At 41.5% G+C, this 11588-nt stretch overlaps 2 protein-coding genes across 2 annotated transcripts; both read left to right on the top strand.

Moving 5' to 3' along the window:
* Positions 1–77: 77 nt before the first annotated feature.
* Positions 78–6204, top strand: bbs1 (Bardet-Biedl syndrome 1). The gene is made up of 7 exons (XM_047608297.1): positions 78–306; positions 1112–1541; positions 1748–1930; positions 2402–2533; positions 3144–3250; positions 3591–3711; positions 4828–6204. Exons 2-7 carry the CDS (start codon positions 1164–1166, stop codon positions 5656–5658), a joined length of 1752 nt encoding a protein of 583 aa, XP_047464253.1. The 5' UTR covers positions 78–306; positions 1112–1163; the 3' UTR covers positions 5659–6204.
* Positions 6205–6403: 199 nt separating this feature from the next.
* LOC125022928 (myeloid protein 1-like) lies at positions 6404–9920 on the top strand. The gene is made up of 4 exons (XM_047609931.1): positions 6404–6560; positions 6913–7024; positions 8886–9040; positions 9126–9920. Exons 1-4 carry the CDS (start codon positions 6536–6538, stop codon positions 9290–9292), a joined length of 459 nt encoding a protein of 152 aa, XP_047465887.1. The 5' UTR covers positions 6404–6535; the 3' UTR covers positions 9293–9920.
* The last annotated feature ends 1668 nt before the right edge of the window (positions 9921–11588 follow it).

The following is an 11588-nucleotide window of genomic DNA, read 5'->3' on the forward strand; positions in this document are numbered from 1 at the left end:
TTATTTATTTATTTTACTGTAAACGTAGCATAGGAATGTAAACACCGGCGGGGGGAATTGACGTCATCAGTAGGGGACTAATGTTGCAGCGTAGAGAAGGAGGAGAAGTGGAAGCGGATTTATGGATTAGAGCTTCAGAGACAGTTGCTAGCTTCTAATTAAATGCGTTTTGTACATCCGTTCGTATATTTGTGTCAGTGTTTTTTTTGCTGAGGAGTTGTCGCAGCCGTCTGATAAATAAAGTGTAGTTAAAGGCGGAAGACGTCAGCTGCGAGGAGACGCAGCAACCCGGTTTCCTTGACAACGGTGAGCTAACAGCTAACGGATCATAATGCTACTGATAGCAGGGCTAGTTAAATGAAGAAAAATAATATATAATACAGAAGAAACTTGATCACCTGTAGTCCCTGCAATTAAAATACTACTAAAGTTAAAGTATTTAAAAATAACGGAGGAAAATATCCTGTAAATAAAATAAATGCATGCATAGTAACTGAAAGCAAAGTATTAAAAAATAACTTTACGGTATTTATCCTAATGCATGATATGTAATCTGACTGGGGGCAACGATTATTTTTATTATTTAATTTAATTATTTATTAATACCAACACCAAAGGTAACATATTATATAATAAAATTAAACATAATTTAAGTGCCCTAGTTAAAGATCAAAGATAAAATACAAACCGATCATTTAGATGTGATCTGAGAGAAATTGTCATGTGACTTCAGTAACAGTGAAGGATCATAAAAATAAATGCATTAATAGTAACTGAATGTGGTATGTAGAAAGTATTAAACTGAACTGTGAACTTTGCAGTATTTTATTCTGATGTATGATCCTTATGTCATGTATAAATAATACAATAGAAACAATAGCAGCATAAAGACAAAAAACTATAGCAGCTATACACGATAAAATGGCATTTAACACAAATTAAATAGTGCAAATGGTAACTATGTTGGAGGAGGACTGGGGAATAAATATAACTATAAGTATGCACAGCAGTCTGTGAAGGAGAGGTCCACTCTGCCACCCTCAGCACTCACACTACGTAACAGATTGATAGAATAAAACAGACCTGATCTGACCTTTGTTCTACCTTTCAGACGTCTCCCTGGAAATAAACTCTCCATCCAGCATCCAGCCCGTCCTTCCATCATGTCCTCCCTGGAGTCCAGCGGTGACGGGGGGAAGTGGCTGGACGCCCACTACGACCCGGTGGCCGGTCTCTACACCTTCTCGTCCTGCGTGGACCTGGCGGACCTGAGCGGGGACGGGGAGAGCCGGCTGGTGGTGGGGGACCTGGGCTCCGGCGCGTCCGGCATGAAGCTGAAGGTGTACCGGGGCACGGCGCTGATGAGCGAGAGCACCCTGCTGGACCTGCCCGCCGGCCTCGTGGCCTTCTTCATGGACCTGCACGAGCCCCGCATCCCCGCTGTCGCCGTGGCGTCCGGACCGTGCATCTACGTCTACAAAAACCTGCGGCCGTACTTCAAGTTCACCCTGCCTGGTCTGGAGGTCAACACGCTGGAGCAGGTCTGGTTTAAGTCTGGTTTCATTATCCATTTAAATCTATTAAAACTACTGCGAAATAAGATTTGTTTCTGACTTTCACGCACGACTCAGTAACTTTTTAGTGGTTTTGATGAAGCTAAAAGTGGACAAGCAGTGGAATAACACATGAAACCAGTCATCTACCTGTGTCTGTACCTGTGACGTGTTCCTGTGCTCTGATTGGTCAGGATGTGTGGCAGCAGGTGAGGGAGGGCCAGATCGACCCTCTGTCCCTGAAGGAGATGCTGGAGAGCATCAGGAAGAAGGCCGACGTCCCGCTGTCCGTCCGCTCTCTCCGGTTCTTGTCCCTGGAGACCGACCACATGGACGAGTTCGTCCAGCTGCACAAGCAGCAGCCAATCAAGCGGCAGGTAACGGTCACCGTGACGACCAGGAGACAAGATCGCTGACGGTGAATCTGTTACGTTCACGTTACAATAGAAGAGTCAAACTCAGTTTAGTCCGGGGGCCACATTCAGCCCAGTTTGATCTCAAATGAGTCGGACCAGTAACACAACGGGATAAAAAAACTACAAGTAACGACAACTACAGACTTTTCTATTTGTTTTGGTGCAAAGAAGAACAAGGAAAATAGGAGAATATTTACATTTAATAAGATGTCCTTAAAAAATGAAATAATAGTCAGTAATCTGGGCTCATGTCTGTCTGGTCCTGGGTCTGAAGTGGGTTTTATTTATTTTATCAAACCAGACATCAAAGATTCAGTCTCTTATCATCTTGTATCGTACAGGGCTGATATTTTATTGTTATCGCTGTGATCTCAGATGTCTCAGATGTCTCAGATGTCTCAGATGTCTCAGATGTCTCTCTTGTCCTTCCAGACGGTCATCACCTGCATTGGGACTCTGAAGAAGAGCACGGCCGACGAGGACGGCGTCAGCTGTTTGGTGATCGGAACCGAGAGCAGCGACGTCTTCGTCCTCGACCCTGAAGCCTTCATCATCCTCTCCAAGGTGAACCTGCCCCCCCCCCAGGACAAACCGGCCTCAGTTTAGATTAGATTAGTTACTGAAGAGGTAATCGACAGGATGGACCTGATTTTAACCATGAAGATCCACAACGTTTGCTTACATCTGTTCATTAAGTGAAACCCAGATTATATGAGTTGTGGATTTTCTTCTATTCAAGACAAAGGAGGATAAAAACCTTTAGAAAAACCTTTTGTGTGGTGAAGTGTTGGCTCCACACTAGATAATCAAACCAGAAGAAAAGTTCAACAAACTTAGTGATGTGGCAGCGCGGCAGGCAGGGACAGAGGAACGTCCCCTTTGATGCTGAACTCCTCCCTTATCTCAGGCATAAATATAAACCACCCATCAGGTGCTACGACCCCTCTCTATTTTAGTTCATCTTTACATTATTTATTTTTTTGTGTTTTCATTCTCAGGTTCAAACTGCACAATCTTTTCATTCAATAAATTTGAGCGGTTGCACATTTTCTTAGATTTAGGTGGTGGTTTAAAATCATTATGGGGTGAAAGTGTCTCCTGGACTCAGTCCACAAACTGTCCTGGAAGCTAAGGCGACTCTGTGAATGTCTAAGTGTGTCTCTGCCTGTTGAAGATGTCTCTGCCGGCTGCTCCCACCATGATGGACGTGACGGGTCAGTTCGACGTGGAGTTTCGTATCACGGTGGCGTGTCGCAACGGCAACATCTACATCCTACGCAGGTCAGAGGACGTTCAGATTATTATCAACGCTTTCTTTTATTTTCATTGTTTAAATTATGATTTATTCACTTGGTTTTTGAATTCAGTTACTTATTAATCAGAATCTGATTTGAAACGTCCTTATGAAAAAAATTCCACAATTTCTTTACATGATTCACAACTATTTACTCAAATGTCATAAATTAGATTTTTTTTTTCTAAGAAGTCTGGAAAAACTGTGGAATTTAGAAATTTCAAATGTGCAGGAGTTTGCTTTTAAAACCTGAAACAAAAACTCTTTACTTTTAATTTTAAGAATGAAAAACAAGAAAGAAAAGAGTTTTTTTCTTTTGATCTTCAGGGAGTCGGACAAACCCAAGTACGTCATCGAGCTGGCGTCTCACCCGGTCGGTCTGGTGAGAGTCGGGAAGAACGTGGTGGTGGGCTGCACCGACGAGAGTCTGCAGGGCTTCACTCAGAAGGTAAAAACATCCAGGACGAAGGGTCGATCTGGAGCTGAGAGGAGCTCACAACACATGAACACACATAAACCCAGATAAACACACATAAGCCACCAGACATGAACATCATTGAGCAGGTCTGGGGCAGAATGAAAGAGGAAGCATGGAAGACCAAGCCAAAGAATCTTGATGAACTCTGAGAGGCATGTAACCCTGTTTTCTTTGCTATTCCTGATGACTTCATCAATAAATTATATGGATCATTGTCGAACCGCATGGATGCAGTCATACAAGATATTAAATATAGATCTCACAGCACCACTACTTAATTCACTGATGTTATGTTTATGTATTTGAAGTAAATTATTTGATTAATTTTCACATTATTCTCTGTAGGCGACAAAACTTTTGTCTTGTCAAAATCTGACCTTTCTGTGTTCATTAAATGATCAATCCTTCTTCAGTGAAGCAAATTTATACATACAAATTAATACATAAACCCAACACATAAACCCAACACATAAACGCACATAAACTTAGAGTCGTCTTCCTGAGTCTGATTTAAATCAACAGAGAAAAGCCAGTGAGGTCATGAACAGACATCATCTAAATGTGAATATATAAACAAACAAAAGTAGTTTCTCCTCTTTGTGATTAATTTAGACGTCAAATAACATAAATTAATATTTTATATAATTATATGTTGTATTAAATTCAGATTGAAGCATTTATTTCTCAGTAAATCATTTTGTTTAACTTCATCTATGATTGAAGCTGTGATGAGTGATTTCTGTCATTCACAATGAGAGTTACTTTTTGGCCTTTCTCCTCTTCCATTCAAAGATATTTTCGGGATTAAATTAAAACGAGCTGCTGATGTTTTCAGGTCAAAAAGGTCGACGTGAATGTTTTAACTCTCATTAAAGAGACTTTAATGAAGACGTGAACAGAGACGTCCTGTCAGATAATGTTTGCAGAGATTTAGCTCTTTGTCTGGTTTTATTTGTCTGGACAACAGACGTCTTGTGTATTTTTAACATTTAGTCACTTTTTGTGAATCTCTTTCTTCAACTCTTCAGTTTCTAGAGCAACAGAAACACTGAAGAGGGAATTAAAGGGTTTTTGTTGTGTCTTCAGGGGAAGAAGCTGTGGAAGACGGTCCTCACCGCCCCCATCACCACCATGGCTGCCATGGACCTCCCTACCAGGGGCTTCCAGGCGGTTCTGGTGGGTCTGGCTAACTGTGAGGTGCAGCTGTACCGGGACAAGAACCTGCTGAGCTCCATCAAGACCCCGGACGTGGTCACCAGCATCTGCTTCGGTCGCTACGGCCGCGAGGACGGAACCCTCATCATGACCACGAAGGGCGGCGGTCTGATGGTGAAGATCCTGAAGAGGACGGCGGCGTTCGAGGACAAGGACAGTGCCCCCGGTCCACCTCTGGCCCAGAGCGTCCGCCTCAACGTGCCCAAGAAGACCAAGCTGTACGTGGACCAGACGCTGAGGGAGCGCGAGAACGGCCTGGCCATGCACCGCGCCTTCCAGATGGACCTGAGCCGCCTCAGACTCGCCGCCGCCAAAGCCTACGTCAAGGCGCTGGAGTCCAGCCTGACGCCCATGTCCTCCAGCCTCAGCGAGCCCCTCAAGATGAACGCCGTGGTCCAGGGCCTGGGTCCCTCCTTCAAACTGACCCTGAACGTCCAGAACACGGCGGCGTGTCGTCCCGTCATGGACCTGGCCATCAGCTTCCTGTACGACGAGAGCCTGTACAGGATGAGGAACCCGTACATGAGGATCCCGCTGCTGGTGCCCGGACTCATCTACCCGGTGGAGACCTTCGTCGAATGTACCAGCGATAAAGGGATCTCAGACATCATCAAGGTGTTCGTCCTCCACGAAGGGAAGAGCTCGCCGCTGCTCACCGCCCACATCAACATGCCCGTCAGCGAGGGCCTGACTCTGAACTGACCGTTTCACCAGGAAACCATCTGAGTGTGGATATATAAATAACGGTTAATCTAGACATAAAATAATAAAGTTTTGACTGGTAATGTAAATATTTTCTATATTTTATTAAATTTAGATTGAAGCAGTTATTTCTCAGTAAAATGTTTTGCGTAACTTTATCTACGATTGTAAATGAGAAGCTGTGATGAGTGATTTCTGTCATTCACACTGAGTGTTAAAGTTTAAAAAAAAACTTAAACTCATCAAATTTAGTCCAGTCTTAAGTTGCTCCTGATAATTTTGGCCTTTCTCTGCTTCCATATCGAGATATTTTCAGGATTAAATAAACGAGCTGCTGATGTTTTCAGGTGAAATGTTTTGACTCCTCTCAGAGACGGTAACAGAGGTTTTTGTTGGATCATAGTCGAGTTTTACAGACGTCCTCTTGGATAATGTTTGTAGAGATTTAGCTCTTTGTCTGGTTTTATTTGTACAGAGACAACAGACGTGTTTGAAATCGTGTATTTTTTAAATTTAGTTTCATTTAAATAAAAATTAAACACAGAATTTGGTCAGAATTGTCATTTTTGTTTCATACGTTTTCATCAAGATACTTGTAGATGAAAACGTTTTTATTAATCTCTGGTAATTCTCAGGTAAGACCCGTGTGTCATATCTCTCTGCAGCTCCAGAAGTTTGTTTGTTCGTGTCAACGTCACATCCTGATTACCTTTGTCCCAGTAAATATCTGGTCAAAGTTCTCCACCGAGCAGATCAGACACAATCAGCTTCACAGGTTTCGTCACCTCCTGGTTCTGATCCCAACGTTTTCTCCAAACTTGTGAAATAATAAAAACTGAGAACAGACCTCACCTGGATCCAACGAGAAGATCTGAAGATGAGACGTGTCCTCGTTTTACTGGGTGAGAAACTGATTCACTGATTTCTGCAGAGTTGTCACCAGCTTCACATCCAATAATATTTTAGATGATTTTATCTGGCTGCTGTGAATAATTTTGAGTTTAATTTAGAAACGTTCGATAAATACTTTCTTTTTTGAGACGTTGTGGGGACCTGGTCCCTGGGACTCACCTGCCACACGAGGACACAAGTCACGATAACGACTTGATTTAAAAATAGAAATCCAATCTAGAATCTAGAATAGAATATATCTTAGAATATTTACTGTAGCAGGAGTTAAAGTTCCTCCTGTGTCGTAGTGGTTCAGACTGGAAGTTAATATCTTTTATAATATCTGTGATTGTGTGTCTCCAGCTGTGTTGTGGGTGTGTGAAGGTGTTAAGTTCGGTCAGATCTGTGAAGGAAACCCGAGAAACACCAGGAGGACGTCGGACAGCTACGGAAATGGAAACTATGGAGCCAGACGGTGAGACAGCAGTTTATTATTAGGGCTACGGGACAACGCTGAGTTTCCATGCTGCTGTAGAGGCTAGGAGATTGTAGGGCAAGTTATATCAAAATGTATGGCTTGATCGGGATCGTTGTGCTATTACTTTTCTTAACGACAAATTTCCCATTGAAAATGAATGGGACTGCCGAAAAAAAAACAAGGTCAAAGGTCTACTGCTCAGACATACTTTCACCTAGAGACTTCATTTAAACTTTAAAACATAGACACAAGCCTTGTGTATTGGTGTATTAATCCTCCTTTAGTCTTAGTCTTAGTTTTTGATCAATCACTTTTCAATGACCATGAAAATCTGTTGATATTCATTTTAGAGTGCGTGACCTCGTTACTTAGAGTGAAGGCAGGTGTGTGAATTTGTGCCACACACAACACACACAAGCACACAGGTAACTTTATGGCATTATAGTTACAGATACACACAAGAAAAGTTGTAGGACGCACACACATGCGTGTGTTGGCACGCATTACTTTCACACACAGGCTAACTGTGCTAACTGTGCTAAATGTGGGTTAAGTGTACTAAATGTAGGTTAACTGTATTTAATCTAGGTTAACTGTGCTGAATGTGGGTTAAGTGTACTAAATGTAGGTCAACTGTACTAAATGTAGGTTAAGTGTGCTAAATCAGGTCAACTGTACTAAATGCAGGCTGACTGTGATAACTGTAAGCTAACTGTGCTTATTGTGGGTTAAAATGAAATTTTATTTATGCATACAAAGACATTTTGAACTCTGAAAAAAGCAGGTTGAACGTAACACTGCATACACAGTTTTTTTTTTTTTTTTTTACCTCTATTTCAACTCAGGGGTGAAAGCAAATGAATCTGCCCATGAAGCAGTGAATGTTCTGTTTTCTTCAAAATTTATTTCTTTTCAGTTCAATTCAGTTTTATTTATATAGCGCCAATAACAATACAAATCGTCTCAAGACGCTTCACAAAAACCAGCCTGAAACCTCCAGAGCAGCCTGAGGGAAAAACTCCCTTTAACAGGAAGAAACCTGGAGCAGAACCAGCTCATATGGAGGAACCATCTGCTGAAGACCAGCCGGGTAGAACCAGAGAAGATAGAGAGAGAAGAAGAACAGGAGAAACTAGATAAACTAACTTCTGTCATTGATACAAACATCAAGCTGAAGGAAACATGTAACCAAATTTTAACAGAACTAAAACAGTGCAAGCACACACAGCAGCAGACCGGAATCGGGAAGTGATGCAAGCTTTATCCATGGTTGTCTGAACTGGGGTCAAAATGTTCAATAAATAGCGGGCTGGACCTGCTGTTATGATGTATATTTTGAGCTATGAAAAATTAAGCACATTTTATTTTAATGTTACAAGATCAGCATAAATTTAAATTTAGAATTATATTTAAAAACGAACTAAAACAAAAAAAATTTAAAATACTCAATAGCAAGGAGTATATGTGCTGCAATGCTCTGTGGGAGTTCAGTGTTTTTGGTTGATGTTACAACCATGAGTGTGAGTGGTGTGGCATTCAGTGTCATTCAGTTGTTGTGTAGCTCTTGCATGTTCACTACTGAGGGAATAGTTTCTGCTATTCTGAGACAGTTAGCGTGTAATAGTCCTTAGTCCACACAGAGAGCCCCGGAAGAGGGACCAAAGAGCTGCGGGTTGCCGACACCTGGTCCGTAGTATTGACCTTTTCCAGACAAGTCAGGGAGGGAGGCAGCGCCATGTTGGATAGCAGAAACATTGGATGGGAAATTGTAAAGCTAAGCTATGACTACCAGTAGTCAGAGTAATGCGGTGGAGTCGTTGTATAAAGCGAGTCACCTTGTGTATATGTACATTTCTAGGCAAGGAGGTAGAACACATGATGGTGTGGACATCGTCTGCAGGGACGGATCAGTCGTCTATGCTCCGTTTGACGGGACCATCCGTCGAAAACTCATTGTCTACGGAGTCCCCGCCAAGGCCGCCATCGACCAGGGCCTAGAAATGGAAGGAGGGGGTCGGTCCAACTCTCCCAGAGCTGAACATTGTTCTTTCTGATTCTTTGACTCGTTGATTAACTGATTGTGTCTCTTGTCCTGAAGGTTTGCGTTTCAAGATGTTCTACGTGAGGCCAGACAAATCATCTGGAGCGGTGAGGAAGGGCCAGAGGATCGGTGTCATGCTGCCCATGCAGAGAGTTTACCCTGGAATCACTTCACACGTCCACGTGGAACTGACCAACAAGAGAGACCCCACACCATACTTCTGATCCATCCTCTGAGGAAGCCGATCCATCCTCTTAAGACCTCATTTACCCACAACTTCTACAAAGGTGTTCGACACTTTTCCAGTTGACCTACCCAGTGTTGAATTATAATAACCTGGCATGTTTAAAATGATTGTATCAACTAAAAGAAAGTTAAAAAAACAAAAACAAAACCTCTCTTAATGATGTTTATGTCTTATTTAGTCTTAGTTTAGTCTTAGTCTTAGTTTAACCTGCTGAGGCCTGGACTTTTGTTTGTAATGCATTGTTTTATTTCTCCATTTCACTTTATTTGGAATAATTAGGACGTAAGAACTGTAAAAACTAAGCATTGTCTTTGAAGTAGTATGATATAGTTTTTGGAAAACAAATTAAGGTGTGGAAAGTGTGGACACAGGGATTATTTCACTCAATAAAGTTATAAAGTCATTAATATGTCACAAAATATAAAACTGTTAATTCTCATGTCTGATCATTGTGCAAAGACAGAATTACAAATAATGAAGTCCCCACATCTTCAACTGAGTACTTTCTAATTATAGCTTCTTACTATTGATAGAATTTGTTAAGTTTGTGTATCATATTAAACTAGAAAAGTTAATAATCATAAATAAACAAGTTAAAACTGTAACATTTGATGAGGTTTTATCCACTTTTGTTACATGATCGGCTGCAGAATGAATCCACTGTAATGACCACTATCATGTCTTTACACCAACTAGAATCTAGTTATGAGGATAAAAGTCTAAATGAAGCAGAATAGTTCCCACAAACCTAAAATTTTATTTCCCCATAAGAGGATGCAGGGTCTCAGGAGGTTAAATACAAAACTCAGAAACTGGTCTGACTTGATTCTGATAACAACCAGAACCTGGTGCAACTATCCTGCAGTAAGCTACATGTTTTATTTCTCATTAATGCTTTGTTGTCAACATCAGTAGATTTGTCCACCTGAATTATCCCACACGTCCTCCATTATTTCATCAGTTCTTCTTGTTGCTCTGCCAGTCTAAAGTGGGACTTGACAAAAGTTCACTTTAAATGTCCTAAGAAGCAGCAGAATTGATTATTCCCCAACAATAACAGGTCTTTTCTCAGAGTAGCTCAGACTTCATGGCTTCATTGAGCAGAGTGGACGTGGAGCTTAGGAAGGAATCCTGGTATTTTCTTTTAAATGCATCTTTCATGTTGCTGTCAGTCTGGGACGCTGCTGCTGTCTCATCCTTGGTTTGTTTGTCCTTTCCAAAGAACCATTCCAGACAACTCTGTTTTTGGAGAGAGTGATGCGGGTCCCTTTTCGAAATAAGATACCCCAGAAAGACGATTGAATAGAAAAAAAGAAAAGAAAAAAAACTGCTTTAGACCAGCGGTCCCCAACGCTTTTTGCACCACGGACCGGTTTAATGTCAGACAATATTTTCACTGACCGGCCTTTAAGGTGTAGCGGATAAATAAAGGGCTTTGCAGATAAAGTTGCAGTTTGTTGATGACCTGAAGAATGGACCGGTCAAACCCTCGCTCTTTCAAGAGGCTGCTGATATTAGAATTAATCACTGTGTCCTGTGTCCTGCACAGAGCCTGATATCTGCCACCAAATCTCCTCTTTTCCTCGGATGCCGAGCGCTGCCATGACAGTTAAAGTGTGGGAGATCACTATACAAGCTGTATCTAAACACAGTCGCCGTTCACCTATTAGCTTCCATTAACGATCGTGTGACAACACATTTGATTTGTCTGATTGAAATATAAAATGTACAAAAATCTCTGCCCTCCGGAGATCAGTCTAAATGGGAGTAGACCAAAACTTGTTTTTGGGCTGAAGCTTCTACCATGATACAGTCTGTCAGGCTGTCGAGTCAGAATGTAACCGGCAGATATATCAGCATCATAGCAAAAAACCCGGGTCGATGCGGCACTCCTGTTCACATGGAAGCCGCGCTGAATTATTTGTACATATATATTTTATGTTTCCTACCAAGTTTCAATGAAAAATAAATATGAATATGGTGTTATTATTATTATTATTATTATGTTTAAGACCAGCGTCTACGATCGTGGCTATGGCTGAACATCGTTCAGAATCAGATACTAATTAAAACGGAAATAATGTAAGTTATGTATTCTTTCTGTGTATCCCTTTTTTTTAAATTATACTTTTTTATTTCACAGTTTTTACTCATGTACTTGTTTTCTGGTGCGTCTGCGTAATTAACGTCTGTAGTCTCCAGCTCCAGGATTTACTTATATTTGCTGGTAAACATCTGGTCAAGGTTCTCCACCAAGTCACCGGTCAAGCAAC

This window comes from Mugil cephalus, chromosome 16 (assembly GCF_022458985.1).
Source record: "Mugil cephalus isolate CIBA_MC_2020 chromosome 16, CIBA_Mcephalus_1.1, whole genome shotgun sequence".
NCBI classification, from domain to species: Eukaryota; Metazoa; Chordata; class Actinopteri; order Mugiliformes; family Mugilidae; genus Mugil; species Mugil cephalus.

Coding starts and splice junctions, on each gene's coding strand:
- bbs1 (XM_047608297.1), top strand. CDS start 1,164: ATGTCCTCCCTGGAGTCCAGCGGTGACGGGGGGAAGTGGCTGGACGCC. Junction 1,931..2,401: donor AGCAGCCAATCAAGCGGCAG/GTAACGGTCACC, acceptor TTGTCCTTCCAG/ACGGTCATCACCTGCATTGG. Junction 3,251..3,590: donor AACATCTACATCCTACGCAG/GTCAGAGGACGT, acceptor TTTGATCTTCAG/GGAGTCGGACAAACCCAAGT.
- LOC125022928 (XM_047609931.1), top strand. CDS start 6,536: ATGAGACGTGTCCTCGTTTTACTGG. Junction 6,561..6,912: donor ACGTGTCCTCGTTTTACTGG/GTGAGAAACTGA, acceptor GTGTGTCTCCAG/CTGTGTTGTGGGTGTGTGAA. Junction 7,025..8,885: donor GGAAACTATGGAGCCAGACG/GTGAGACAGCAG, acceptor GTACATTTCTAG/GCAAGGAGGTAGAACACATG.